This window comes from Somniosus microcephalus, chromosome 14 (genome assembly GCF_052327205.1).
Source record: "Somniosus microcephalus isolate GS21.2 chromosome 14, FLI_Smic_1.0, whole genome shotgun sequence".
NCBI classification, from domain to species: Eukaryota; Metazoa; Chordata; class Chondrichthyes; order Squaliformes; family Somniosidae; genus Somniosus; species Somniosus microcephalus.
Genome location: NC_141000.1, coordinates 50,161,280 through 50,175,011, shown reverse-complemented (window position 1 = coordinate 50,175,011; position 13,732 = coordinate 50,161,280). Strand labels below are relative to the sequence as shown.

The window sequence follows — 13,732 nt, the reverse complement described above, 5'->3', positions numbered from 1 at the left end:
CTCGCACTGAGGCCTTACCTGGGCTCTGGAGCCTTTTTATAGCCGCTCAGCCCGCGATTCCCGCCGATTCTCGCACTGAGGCCTTACCTGGGCTCTGGAGCCTTTATGCAGCCGCTCAGCCCGCGATTCCTGCCGATTCTCGCACTGAGGCCTTGCCTGGGCTCTGGAGCCTTTATACAGCCGCTCAGCTCGCGATTCCCGCCGATCCTCGCACTGAGGCCTTACCTGGGCTCTGGAGCCTTTATACAGCCGCTCAGCCCGCGATTCCCACCGATTCTCGGTTGAGTGTGAACACAGGGCTTTTGGGTCTTTTTATGTCATCTGAAAGCATATTGGCTGAAATGGTGTAAGATCTTTTGTTGGCTAACATAGAAACATAGAAGATAGGAGCAGGAGTTGGCCATTCGGCCCCTCGAGCCTGCTCCGCCATTCAATGAGATCATGGCTGATCATCCAAATTCAGTACCCTGTTCCTGCCTTCTCTCCATATCCCTTGATCCCTTTAGCCTTAAGAAATATATCCAACTCCTTCTGCAATATATTTAATGAATTGGCCTCTACTGCCTTCTTTGCTAGAGAATTCCACAGGTTCACCACTCTCTGGGTGAAGAAATTCCTCCACATCTCAGTCCTAAATGGCTTACCCCTTTTTCTTAGACTGTGACCCCTGGTTCTGGACTCCCCGACCATCAGGAACATCCTTCCAGCATCTAGTCTGTCGAGTCCTGTTAGAATTTTATAAGTTTCGATGAGATCCCCTCTCATTCTTCTAAACTCCAGCGAGTACAAGCCCAATCGACCCAATCTCTCCTCATACGTCATTTCTGCCATCCCAGGTATTAGCCTGGTGAATCTTCGCTGCACTCCTTCCATGGCAAGAACATCCTTCCGCAGATAAGGCGACCAAAACTGCACACAATACTCAAGATGTGGTCTCACCAAGGCCCTGTACAACTGCAGCAAGAGATCCTTGTTCCTGTACTCAAACCCTCTCGCTACGAAGGGCAGCACGGTGGCATAGTGGTTAGCACTGTTGCCTCACAGCGCCAGAGACCCGGGTTCGAATCCGGCCTCGGGCGACTGTCTGTGTGGAGTTTGCACATTCTCCCCGTGTTTGCGTGGGTTTTCTCCGGGTGCTCCGGTTTCCTCCCACAGTCCAAAGATGTGCGGGTTAGGTTGATTGGCTATGATAAATTGACCCTTAGTGTTAGGGGGATTAAATAGGTGGGGTTACAGGGATAGGGTGGGATATGTGTTGGGGTTACGGGGATCGGGTGGGATATGTGTCGGTGCAGGCTCGATGGGCCGAAATGGCCTCTATCTGCACTGTGGGGTTTCTGTGTGATTTCTGTGTGAAACCATTTGCCTTCTTAACCGCCTGCTGCACCTGCATGCTTACTTTCAGCGACTGGTGCACAAGGACGCCCAGGTCGCGTTGCACTTCCCCTTCTCCCAATCTATTGCCATTCAGATAATAATCTGCCTTCCTGTTTTTGACATCGAAGTGGATAACCTCGCATTTATCCACGTTATATTGCATCTGCCATGCTTCTGCCTAATCACCCAACATGTCCAAATCATGCTGGAGTTTCTCAGCATCCTCCTCACAGCACACACGCCCACCCAACTTTGTATCGTCTGCAAACTTGGAGATATTACATCTAGTTCCCTCGTCCAGATCATTAATATATATTGTGAATAGCTGGGTCCAAGGACCAATCCCTGCGGTACCCCACTAGTCACTGCCTGCCACTCGGAAAAAGACCCGTTTATTCCAACTCTTTGCTTTCTGTCTGCCAACCAGTTCTCTATCCAAGTCAATACCTTGCCCCCAATCACATGTGCCTTAATTTTACATGCTAATCTCTTATGTGGGACCTTATCGAAAACCTTTTGAAAATCCAAATACACCACATCCACTGGTTCTCCCTTATCTATTTTACCAGTTACATCCTCAAAATATTACAATAGATTAGTCAAGCACGATTTACCTTTTGTAAATCCATGTCTACCACCCTTTTTGAACAGTGGGGTAACATTAGCTACCCGCCAATCCATGGGTACAGTTCCAGAGTCTATTGAATTTTGGAAGATGACCAGCAATGCATCTACTATTTCTAGGGCCACTTCCTTAAGTACCCTAGGATGTAGATTATCAGGCCCTGGGGATTTATCGGCCCTCAATCCCATCAATTTCCCTACAAATACTGATTTCTATCAGTTCCTCCCTTTCATCAGACCCTATGTTCCCCGACATCTTTGGGAGGTTATTTGTGTCCTCCTTTGTGAAGACAGAACCAAAGTATGGTCTGCCATTTCCTTGTTCCCCACCACAAATTCCCCTGATTCTGACTGCAAGGGATCTATGCTTGACTTCACCAATCTTTTTCCCTTCACATATCTACAGTCAGTTTTTATGTTCCCTGCAAGCTTACTCTCATATTCTATTTTCCCCCTCTTAATTAATCCCTTTGTCCTCCTTTGTTGAATCCTGAACTGCTCCCAATCCTCAGGTTTACTGCTTTTTCTGGCCAATTTATATGTCCTCTCCTTGGATCTTATGCTATCCCTAATTTCCCTCGTTAGCCACGGTTGAGTCACCTTTTTCGTTTTATTTTTATGCCAAACTGGGATGAACAAATTCTGTAGTTCATCCATGCGATCGTTGAATGTTTGCCATTGCCCATCCACCGTCAACCCTTTGAGTGACATTCCCCAATCAATCCTACCCAACTCGCACCTCATACCATCGAAGTCTCCTTAATTCAGGACCCTAGTCTCTGAGTCAACTATTTCACTCTCCATCTAATGAAGAATTCTATCATATTATGATCGCTTTGACCCAAGGGGCCTCGCACAGCAAGATTGCTAATTAATCCTTTCTCATTACATAATACCCAGTCTAAGATGGCCTGATCTGTCGTTGGTTCCTCGACATCTTAGTCCAGGAAACCATCCCGTATACACTCCAGGAATTCTTCCTCCACAGTATTGTTACTAATTTGGTTAGCCCAATCTATATGTAGATTAAAGTCACCCATGATAACTGCTGTGCCCTTATTGCACGCTTCTCTAATTTCCCGTTTGATGCCATCCCCAACCTCCGCATTACTGTTTGGAGGTCCATATACCACTCCCACTAAAGTTTTCTGCCCCTTGGTATTTCTCAGTTCTACCCATACAGATTCCACATCATCAGAGCTAATATCCTTCCTTTCAATTGTGTTAATCCCCTCTTTAACCAGCAATGCTACCCCACCTCCCTTTCCTTTTTGCCTATCTTTCCTGAATATTGAATACCCCTGGATGTTGAGTTCCCAGCCTTGGCCACCCTGGAGCCATGTTTCCGTAATCCCAATCATATCATATTCGTTTACCTCTATTTGCGCAGCTAATTCATCCACCTTATTACGTATGCTCCTCGCATTAAGACACAAAGGCCTAGAAATTGGGGTGAGGTGCCAAGTTCCCCTGGGCACAGATTTTTGCGCAGCGTTCGGAGCAGTAGCAATCGTCAGATATTCAGCCTCAGTGCCCCTAGAGGGAGACGGGGCGCAGCTCGAGGCACTCCGCGTCCCTCTTAGGGCGCTGAAAGTGAATTTCGAAGCGCAACGTGCCGCAGCGCCACACGCTGTGGCACGGCACGCTGCGGTACTGCAGGCTTTCCTCCTATTGTTAAGGGGGAGGGGCCTGCAGCAACGCGAACCCCGATCACGAGTGCCGGCAAAAGAGCCCGGCACCGTGGAGAAGTGCCGGGCTCTCGGGAAACAGCCGGCAATGCCGTGGGGGGGGGATCTGGAGGCCGGGGACGGAGGTGCTGGCAGGCGGCCGCTGAAAAACCGGCCGCCCCGCACCATCACCTTAACTTGCGCCTCTGCCGGCGCAGTAAGGCCCCGTGAACCGGGCGCGGGTAGCGAACGGCACAACAGCGGTGTTCGCTACCAAATATCGCGATTGGGGCACAAATGGGGCGCTGCGCACACTGATGACGTCATCGGTAGCGGCGCAGCGCAACAGGCTAACGTCACCATTAGCGCCCCTGCTGAATATCGCGGGAGGCGCAGCCAGTGGCGCTACAGCCACTGGCTGCCTCTTTAGGCGCAACAGGTGGCGCTACTCACCCAATTTCTCCCCCAAAGCCTTCAGGCTTGTTTTTTTAACGCTCTTAGATCTTTTAGAATTATTATTTACTGTGGCCATGTTTGATTTAAACCCTTGATTTCTCTGCCTGCCACTTTTGTTTTTCTCCTTCCTGTCTTTTGCTTTTCTCCTTGTTTCCCTTTCCTCTGTCTCACCGCTCAGGTTCCCAACCCCCTGCCATTTTAGTTTAAACCCTCCCCCAGAGCATTAGCAAACACTCCCCCTAGGACATCGGTTCTGGCCCTGCCCAGGTGCAAACTGTCCGTTTTGTATTGGTCCCACCTCCCCCAGAACCGGTTCCAATGTCCCAGGAATTTGAATCCCTCCCCCTGGCACCATTCCTCTAGCCATGTATTCATCTGAAATATCTTTCTATTTCTACTCTGACTAGCACGTGGCACTGGTAGCAATCCTGAGATTACTACCTTTGAGGTCCTATTTTTTAATTTACCTCCTAACTCCCTATATTCAGCTTTTAGGACCTCATCCCAGTTTTTACCTATATTGTTGGTACCTATATGCACCACGACAACTGGCTGTTCACCCTCCCCTTCCAAAATGTTCTGCAGCCGCTCTGAGACATCCTTGATCTAAAGCGCCATGATGGCCCTTGATGAAGTAAATCTTAATGGCTGTCACTTTTGACACTGTCAGAGAAACGTGGGAACATTTGGTAAAATGACAAATCGCTTTCACAAAGAAAATCATAGCACCTTCTTGAAGCTCTGCAGTTGTATATGTAAAAAACATGGTTACTGCCACTAACAACTAAATTCCCATCCATCAGCTCAGCAGCAGTGATGAGGCTCGGTTATGGTTAGTCTTTCCTAATTCAGTTTGCACCAGAGTCCATTTCAATTCTCAGCTGTAATACTTGCATGCACATGGTGTATGTTAAAATATGCTGCGTGTGCCATGTAAAGGCACTTGATACGTTTTAGAAATTGTGCAAGCATTTGTGAGATTCAAAACCTGTATTACCAGTAAGCACTTAGCACTGTTAAAAATGGAAAATGTAGATATAAAAATGTGGAACTCAGTAGGTTGAATACCGCATGGAATGGCAGTGTGAGCTATAGGTTTAACTGGTTATTTTCATTCATTTTACCAGAATTCTCAGGGAGCATCTCGGGGAGAAAGAAGTTTCCATTTCTCTGTTAATTGACTCTGTGCAGGATGGAGACCTGGGGAACTATTCTTGCTATGTTGAAAATGGGAATGGGCGCAGACAAGCAAGCATCCTTCTTCAGAAGAGAGGTAAACATTTCCTTCTTTTTTGTTTTATTTCTGAGGACTTGTTAAGACAGTTGACCAGCAAGAAAACCAAGAAAATAAAATTGTGTGCAGTTTAAGAAATGTATTCATATAATAAACCAAGATGCTTAATTCAGGTTATGCCTGTCCTGCCATTGTGCGATTCACTGGACTAAGTTACATAGATAAGAAAGCTGACAAAGTAGTGTTCATAACTTGAAGGATGATTTCTAACTAAAAAGGCTAATTATTGAAATTACTAAAACCAGTGAAATTAGCCCTTTTAAATTTGATTTAAAATTTCCCCATTCTACTTGATAAATCCTGAAGTTTTTAGGTTTTCAATTTATAGATTAGGTCGAAGTGCCAGATAGCTCTTCTTCAAGATTATTCAGGTCACTGGTATATGTTTCTTTTCTAGGCTGCAAGATTTTAGTAAATGGACAGTAAACAATTATCATTTTATGCAGTCATATTTCAATATGAGTAAAATAAAAAACAGAATGATGTTCAGCAGTGATACAAAGGTCTTAAAGTTAGTCACATTCGCATCATCACAAAATGGTGTCAATAGGAAAAAACACCAAGATGTTTATATGCATGTCTGGCTTTATTGCCCAGTACAGTTGCAGGGCTATGTTGATGTATAAAGCATAATTGAATTAATAGATCTTTTATTTTGCCAATAAGAAATATAAATTAGATTTTTTTAAATCTATATTGTTAAAAAGTTGTGTTTGTGTCCCTTTCTATCAATCTGTTGGACAGAGATGAGGAGGAATTTCTTCACCCAGAGAGCGGTGAACCTGTGGAATTCTCTACCACAAAAGGCAGTTGAGGCCAATTTATTAAATATATTCAAGAAGGAGTTAGATATATTTCTTAAGGCTAAAGGGATCAAGGGATATGGGGAGAAGGCAGGGACAGGGTACTGAATTTGGATGATCAGCCATGATCTCATTAAACGGCGGAGCAGGTTCGAGGGGCCGAATGGCCTACTCCTGCTCCTATCTTCTATGTTTCTATGTTTGTGTGAAACATGTGACCCCCACCTCTATTACTCTTGAGGGGCTTGATTGATTCATGGGAACCACGTGGCTCACGTGGGCAGGACTTGCCAGGTTTTTTTCCTTCTAGCAATATCATTTGATCTTGCACCGTCTCTCTTAGTCCCATGCCTGCTTCAATTTACTGTCTGAGGCTGCAGCCATTCCATTCAGGTGCCTTGGGCTGTCAATCTTACTCTTTCTCATCTCCCCATTTTATAATGATTTTGTTTTTAATTAAGCATTTTGAATATGGCATTTGGGTCCAGCGTGAACTGCAAGGGAAGAAACTCGGGCTGCTTGTACTCTCCGCTCTACTCCTAGCTGCCCAGCTAGTTGCTTCCCATTCTGGCCTTTTCCAACTCCTGCACCCAGCCTCCCAAATGGGCCCACCTCGGGTGCTCCAGTCCCCTTGTTGGTCCTGTCCCCATCATTCTCAGAGTGTTCCCATATCTAGAGCTGCAAAGTGATAGGGAATGAGAATTGGGACTTTCAGTTCTGGAGGTGGGCCTGAGGCTAAAGTGGATTGTGAGCAGGTCTGAGACTGGAGAAGTGACTGAGCAAGGCAGAGACTGAGTGGGTTCAAGGCTTAAGTGGGGAAATTGAGGTCCCAAAGCTGGGGGTCGTACTGTAGCTGGACACTTCCTATCAGCTGCCTAACCATATGGAAACAATATCCATATCAGTGTAATGTACTTCACTTGTACATTTCATGTACTTGTATCAAGCTTTCCATCCATTCGATGGCTTGAAAATACTTTGATAGCATCTTGTCTGAGGATAAGCTCAAGCTTCAAACTGATATTCACTCTCCAGAACCCTGCAGGGCAAAGTTTCCATGGGAGGCTTCTCCCAATTACCCACCGAAACTTCAGAAACAGCGCAAATGGCTGTTTACACTATTCCTCTGCAGTTTCCGCTGATCTCCCTCCGAAACAATAGTGGGATACCATGAGACCCCTGCGGAAACTGCCGACACTCAACCTGCCAATGCTCAAGCTGCCAGTACCTACAGCAATTACCTTTTAACCCTATTTTTGCTAGGGTGCAAAGGGCTTTGTTCATTCATGTACATATAGTGAAGCCCTGAGCATGGTGCTGTACATTTGTACGGCATGGATGTTCTGCAACAGTAGTGCTGTGTAAAGTGATGACTCTCGCAGGTTTGCAGCAGTTCACAGTCAAACAGCACACAAACACACATATGGCGATTAGACAGTAATAATCTAATTGAAGTATTCCAACAATGTCAAAAAAGCAAAATCAGAGAAAAGCTTGAGAACTACATTACCATCTTCTGAACTCTGAAAGTAAATTACATGCTTTGTCATATGTTTTTCACCTCTGGCCCCTGTAGAATGCTGTGGGATGTTCACTAGTATATTTAACATTTTGTAAACTATTTTTCCGTAGTTTTTAAGATTTCACTTTTTGCACTGCTGCTGTTAATGTTGTACAAAAATGGAGAACTGGTTGCCTAACCACGCTAACGCAGCATGTGTCCCTGTGGAAGAAGCACGTTATCTAGTTGCAAGAACTCAAGCAATTTGTTTTTCACAAGCATAACTACTTGTGCAGACCTTGCAACCCAGGATGCTAATTTTTGTGTGCATGAGATGAGCTCGGAGAAAAACTCTGTTGGGCATAATGGGGCTGCCAAATGAAAAATACATGTGTTACATGGTAAATGTGCGAGAGTTGGAAAGTCTGCTAGCGTAATGGATTTACTTGACTAAAGTATTTTGATTGAGGAGAAAAAACGCTTTTGTAATTCAGAATGCTTATTGCAGCTCTGATTGGACAATGGAGCCATTCAGTCAGAACGATTTTTACCACAGCAGCAGTAATCAATGCTCTCTCCCTAGAACATTAATTGTATTATCAGGGGGATTCTGTGTTAGTTGCCTTTAAATGCTGCTCTGTGGAATGTGACTCCACGGCCTTCTTTACATTTGTTCTGTTCTGACAACTGTGTCTTCCCTGAAGATTTGCTGCTCTCTAGTGTTGCTTGCATGAAAGAAACCATCTGTTGCTTAGCACCCCAAGCAGTGCTGTTCGCTATCGTGTGATTTGAGCTGTAAATCTGTGCTCAATCTTTTTCAAAATACTCCTGTAGACTTTTCAGGTTGTGACGTTTGAATGACGAATTTTGGATCAATCTCTTTCTTTCAAAGCTTTCAGGGTACTGTGGGCTAAAAAATGTTCCACTTTGTTTTATGCATCACTGGTGTGCCTCCGTCAAAAGGAATTTTAATTACTGAAGAAGTCTTCCCCTAAGAGTATGATCCCTGGCTTGTGAGAAGTCAGTTAATCTCAGTTCATCCCGGTTTGGCATAAAAATAAAACAAAAAAGGTGACTCAACCGTGGCTAACAAGGGAAATTAGGGATAGCATAAGATCCCAGGAGAAGACATATAAATTGGCCAGAAAAAGCAGTAAACCTGAGACCTGAGGATTGGGAGCAGTTTAGAGGGGATTAATTAAGAGGGGGAAAATAGAGTATGAGAGTAAGCTTTCAGGGAACATAAAAACTGACTGTAAAAGCTTTTATAGATATGTGAAGAGAAAAAGATTGGTGAAGTCAAGCGTAGGTCCCTTGCAGTCAGAATCAGGGGAATTTATAATGGGGAACAAAGAAATGGCGGACCAATTAAATACATACTTTGGTTCTGTCTTCACAAAGGAGGACACAAATAACCTCCCAGAGATGTCGGGGAACATAGGGTCTAATGAGAGGGAGGAACTGAAAGAAATCAGTATTTGTAGGGAAATGGTGTTAGGGAAATTGACGGGATTGAAGACCGATAAATCCCCAGGGCCTGATAATCTACATCCTAGGGTACTTAAGGAAGTGGCCCTAGAAATAGTAGATGCTTTGCTGGTCATCTTCCAAAATTTGATAGACTCTGGAACAGTACCCATGGATTGGAGGGTAGCTAATGTTACCCCACTATTCAAAAAAGGTGGTAGAGAGAAAACAGGGAATTATAGACCGGTAAGCCTGATATCGGTAGTGGGGAAAATGCTAGAGTCCATTATAAAAGATGTAATAGCAGAGCACTTGGAAAACAGTGAAAGGATCAGACAAAGTCAAAATGGATTTACAAAAGGTAAATCGTGCTTGACTAATCTACTGGAATTTTTTGAGGATGTAACTGGTAGAATAGATAAGGGAGAACCAGTGGATGTGGTGTATTTGGACTTTCAGAAGGCTTTTGATAAGGTCCCGCATAAGAGATTAGCCCGTGTAAAGTTAAGGCACATGGGATTGGGGGCAAGGTATTGACTTGGATAAAGAGCTGGTTGGCAGACAGGAAGCAAAGAGTTGGAATAAACTGCTCTTTTTCTGAGTGGCAGGCAGTGACTAGTGGGGTACCACAGGGATTGGTCCTAGGACCCCAGCTATTCACAATATATATAAATGATCTGGACGAGGGAACTAGATGTAATATCTCCAAGTTTGCAGACAATGCAAAGCTGGGTGGGCGTGTGTGCTGTGAGGAGGATGCCGAGAAACTCCAGTATGATTTGGACAGGTTGGGTGATTGGGCAGAAGCATGGCAGATGCAGTATAATGTGGATAAATGCAAGGTTATCCACTTTGGTGTCAAAAACAGGAAGGCAGATTATTATCTGAATGGCAATAGATTGGGAGAAGGGGAAGTGCAACGAGACCTGGGCATCCTTGTGCACCAGTCGCTGAAGGTATGCATGCAGGTGCAGCAGGTGGTTAAGAAGGCAAATGGTATGTTGGCCTTCATAGCGAGAGGGTTCGAGTACAAGAACAAGGATGTCTTGCTGCAGTTGTACAGGGCCTTGGTGAGACCACATCTTGAGTATTGTGTGCAGTTTTGGTCGCCTTATCTGAGGAAGGATGTTCTTGCCATGGAGGGAGTGCAGCAAAGATTCACCAGACTGATACTTGGGATGGCAGGAGTGACGTATGAGGAGAGATTGGGTCGATTGGGCTTATTCTCGCTAGAGTTTAGAAGAATGAGAGGGGATCTCATTGAAACTTATAAAATTCTAACAGGACTGGATAGACTGGATGCAGGAAGGATGTTCCTGATGGCCGGGGAGTCCAGAACCAGGGGTCACAGTCTAATGATAAGGGGTAAGCCATTTAGGACTGAGATGAGGAGGAATTTCTTCACCCAGAGAGTGGTGAACCTGTGGAATTCTCTACCACAGAAGGCAGTTGAGGCCAATTCATTAAATATATTCAAGAAGGAGTTAGATATATTTCTTAAGGCTAACGGGATCAAGGGATATGGGGAGAAAGCAGGGACAGGGTACTGAATTTGGATGATCAACCATGATCTCATTGAATGGCGGAGCAGGCTCGAGGGGCCGAATGGCCTACTCCTGCTCCTATCTTCTATGTTTCTATGTCTTTGGGTTAGGAAGTGGGTAAAGTCAGATTTTGTTTGCCCAGTTATTCTAGTGATCTTTACAATTGGGCATTATTCATTTCTATTGGACGCCCATCCATCTATCCCTCTGTCTATTTATTATATATTGAATTCTGTACATTGGATGTATATTTCACTGCACACTGGTCCAGAATGTGCTGGAGCAGGGCATCTCATGGTGTACCCCGTTAGTTAGACTCATTCCTGCGCCCTTCAGCTCAAAACATTTTTGCCCACAAAGTTGCTAGTAGTGTGAGCTGATAACAGGCAATGGGACATCTAGGACCTTGGTGAACAACAGGACAAACAGTGTATCTCCTTAGCCACTGAGATTAAAGGATTGAGAAATAAACAGAAGCCGGACTGAAAGATGGTAATTAAAGTCAAATCAGGTACAGAAAGAGAAGAGAAATAAAGAGAGGGAATGATTGGATTAAGAGATTAAATTTGACATTAAAAAAATCTACAATTCACAACCTGAAGGAATAAGACTCCACACTTTTAATTGTTCACTTTCTGGGCCAGAGAGGTTGATTGGCAGTCATTAACAATTATCATGTTGATAAAGGGGTACTTATACTGTTAATTACTAGACTTAACTTTTTGTGCCAAGTTTAATGGACAAGTAATGTGCAAATACAGCAACTTCATAAAAATCATGGAAGTTAAGGGTGAGATTTTGTTTTCGTGAAGCAACTTGTGGTGATTCGCAATTCACGGAGGATCTCTTCATTGCCACAAGTTGCTGACTGATTTAAACATTAGTAACAGTATTCGTTGTACACACAGCATTATTTTTTCAGCAAATTCTGAGCCACTCTAATGTACAATAGCTGCTATTTAATAGTACGAGTATATCACCCTGTGATTGTGAATTCTGGCCAATTGGTTTGCAGAAATCACTCAAAATGCATTCTGAAATTATTTTTCACCCCATTATTTTCCTCAGTAACTGAAATTTCTAATGTTCAAAATAAGGTTAAGTAAAAAAAAAAAATTAAAAATTACAATTGCATTTCTGACAATAACAGGACTAAATTTACCAATTGAATTGTCTTTTAATGCCTTCATTAAAATGTTTACTTGAAGGTTTCAGCTTCTCTGAAAAACCTGATCTTGGACTTAAGGTCCCAGAATTTGCTGGTAAATTAACGGTGAGTTCACGGCACACGCCGTTATTAGTGCATAAAAAGACAACAATTTGTGGTGAGGAAGAGATATGGTATGAGTTGTGAATCTCCACAAATTACTGGACAATTTGCACTGCTCTGCCACTAGCTTGCACAAACAGGAGCTTGCCATCAACTTTCACTTGAGTGTCAAGAAATTGTTAGGATTTGTGGTGTAAATAGAAATTAAACTCGGTGCAGAAAGTTAGGGCTGCTATTTCACGCTGTCAGGGCCCTGTTAGTGAGGTGATTTATGGTCCTGACATGCCACTGCACGTAGGAGGTCCAGATCAGGAACAAATGAAACTCTGGAGTCTCACTCTTTCAGGTAGTAAATTGTTCCTAGAGTTTTTAAATTTTTTATCCTTTTTAATTTTTTCTGACTTTTCCTTTGTCACTTTTGTCTCTCTTGCTTAATCCAATCTTTCTTTCCCTCTCTTTATTTCACTTTCTGTACCTGATTTGACAATGAATTCAAATCACGGCATACACCACGAGATGCCCCGCTCCAGCAAATTCTGGGCCAATATTTTTGCCCAGGGCTTTAACTCGGTTACTGAATTTGGATTGTGCATCCTGAAAATGTACAATGGGCTGAAATTTGTGGTCGGAGGTGTACCTCCGGAGTATGCCTCCAACCCAAAAAAAAATACAAAGTTACCTGTTGGCTCCTGGGCTTCGGAGTTTTCGGGTCCCAGGCCTCCAAGCATATGCCTGCGTAAAGGCCCACAGATCCCAGGGTCGCAGGTGGTTCAGAAGCGTCCCTGGGATCAGGTGGGCCAGGCCAACCAATTAGGAAGGAGGATACCTCATAAGCTTATGAGAAATCCCCAAATAAATAAATAGTTAAGACAATTCTAAAAAAAAAAATTCCCATGTTCAAAACTAATTAAAAGTCACTTTGATTGTAAAATAAAAATTTTAGTTTTTGAAAAATAATAAAAACATTTTAATCCGGCCCAAAATTTACATGAACTAATTTTAAATGTTTTTGTATGTTTTGATCATTTTAAAAATTTTAATTTAACATTTATTTTAACCTTTATGCTGGTACAAGCAGACCCTATGCCCTCTTTTACCAGGCGTAAGTGTTGTGGGCATTTGCTGGGCAGTAGTTGGGCAAATAGCCCAACTCTACACCAGCAAGTGTTTTTGGGGCGCATGTGGACGTTGTGTCAAGGTGAACAAGGCGCAGCGCATGTGGAACCCCGAAACTTGCGGGGACATTCTCAGGGCTTACAATGGCGTACACTGTGTGTACGCCGTCATCGGCCCCGCAAAATCCGGGCCAATGTATCTAATTTCTCAGTATGCATCTGTACTGTTCAGTCAGCCGTAGTGGTGGGATAACTTTCTTTATTTCCTAGTACTTTCTGCCCAAAAGCATTTCTTCAAATAATTTTGAAAAACAAGAGTGCAAATTTTAAAAGCTTTACTGAGGTAAACGTTATGCTGAGTCATTTTCTTTTTTAAAAAAAAGAGATGCTATTAGTGTGTGAGAAAGTGCGAGAGAGGAAATGACAGTATTTCTTGGGACACACCTGGTATAGATTTTGTTTTGTGTTCTAGCAACTGGGTTCAGTGTACTAAACTGAGCAAGATAGAGACTGGATTCAGAGGGGAATGACAGCGTAACACAAAGAATTCGACCCAACACAATCGTCGCTAAGCAAAAGGAAAAATATCTGTCATATTGGGCAGAAACAACAAA

At 43.6% G+C, this 13,732-nt stretch overlaps 1 protein-coding gene across 1 annotated transcript in view; it reads left to right on the top strand.

Annotated features, from left to right (window-relative positions):
- LOC147107487 (interleukin-1 receptor accessory protein-like 1) overlaps window positions 1-13,732 on the top strand; it is a 1,486,384-nt gene that overhangs the window by 1,391,190 nt on the left and 81,462 nt on the right. The window contains exon 7 of the mRNA XM_086006559.1: window positions 5,252-5,397. Within this exon, the coding sequence (XP_085862685.1) occupies window positions 5,252-5,397 (146 nt within the window). The remainder of the gene's footprint in view (window positions 1-5,251; window positions 5,398-13,732) is intronic.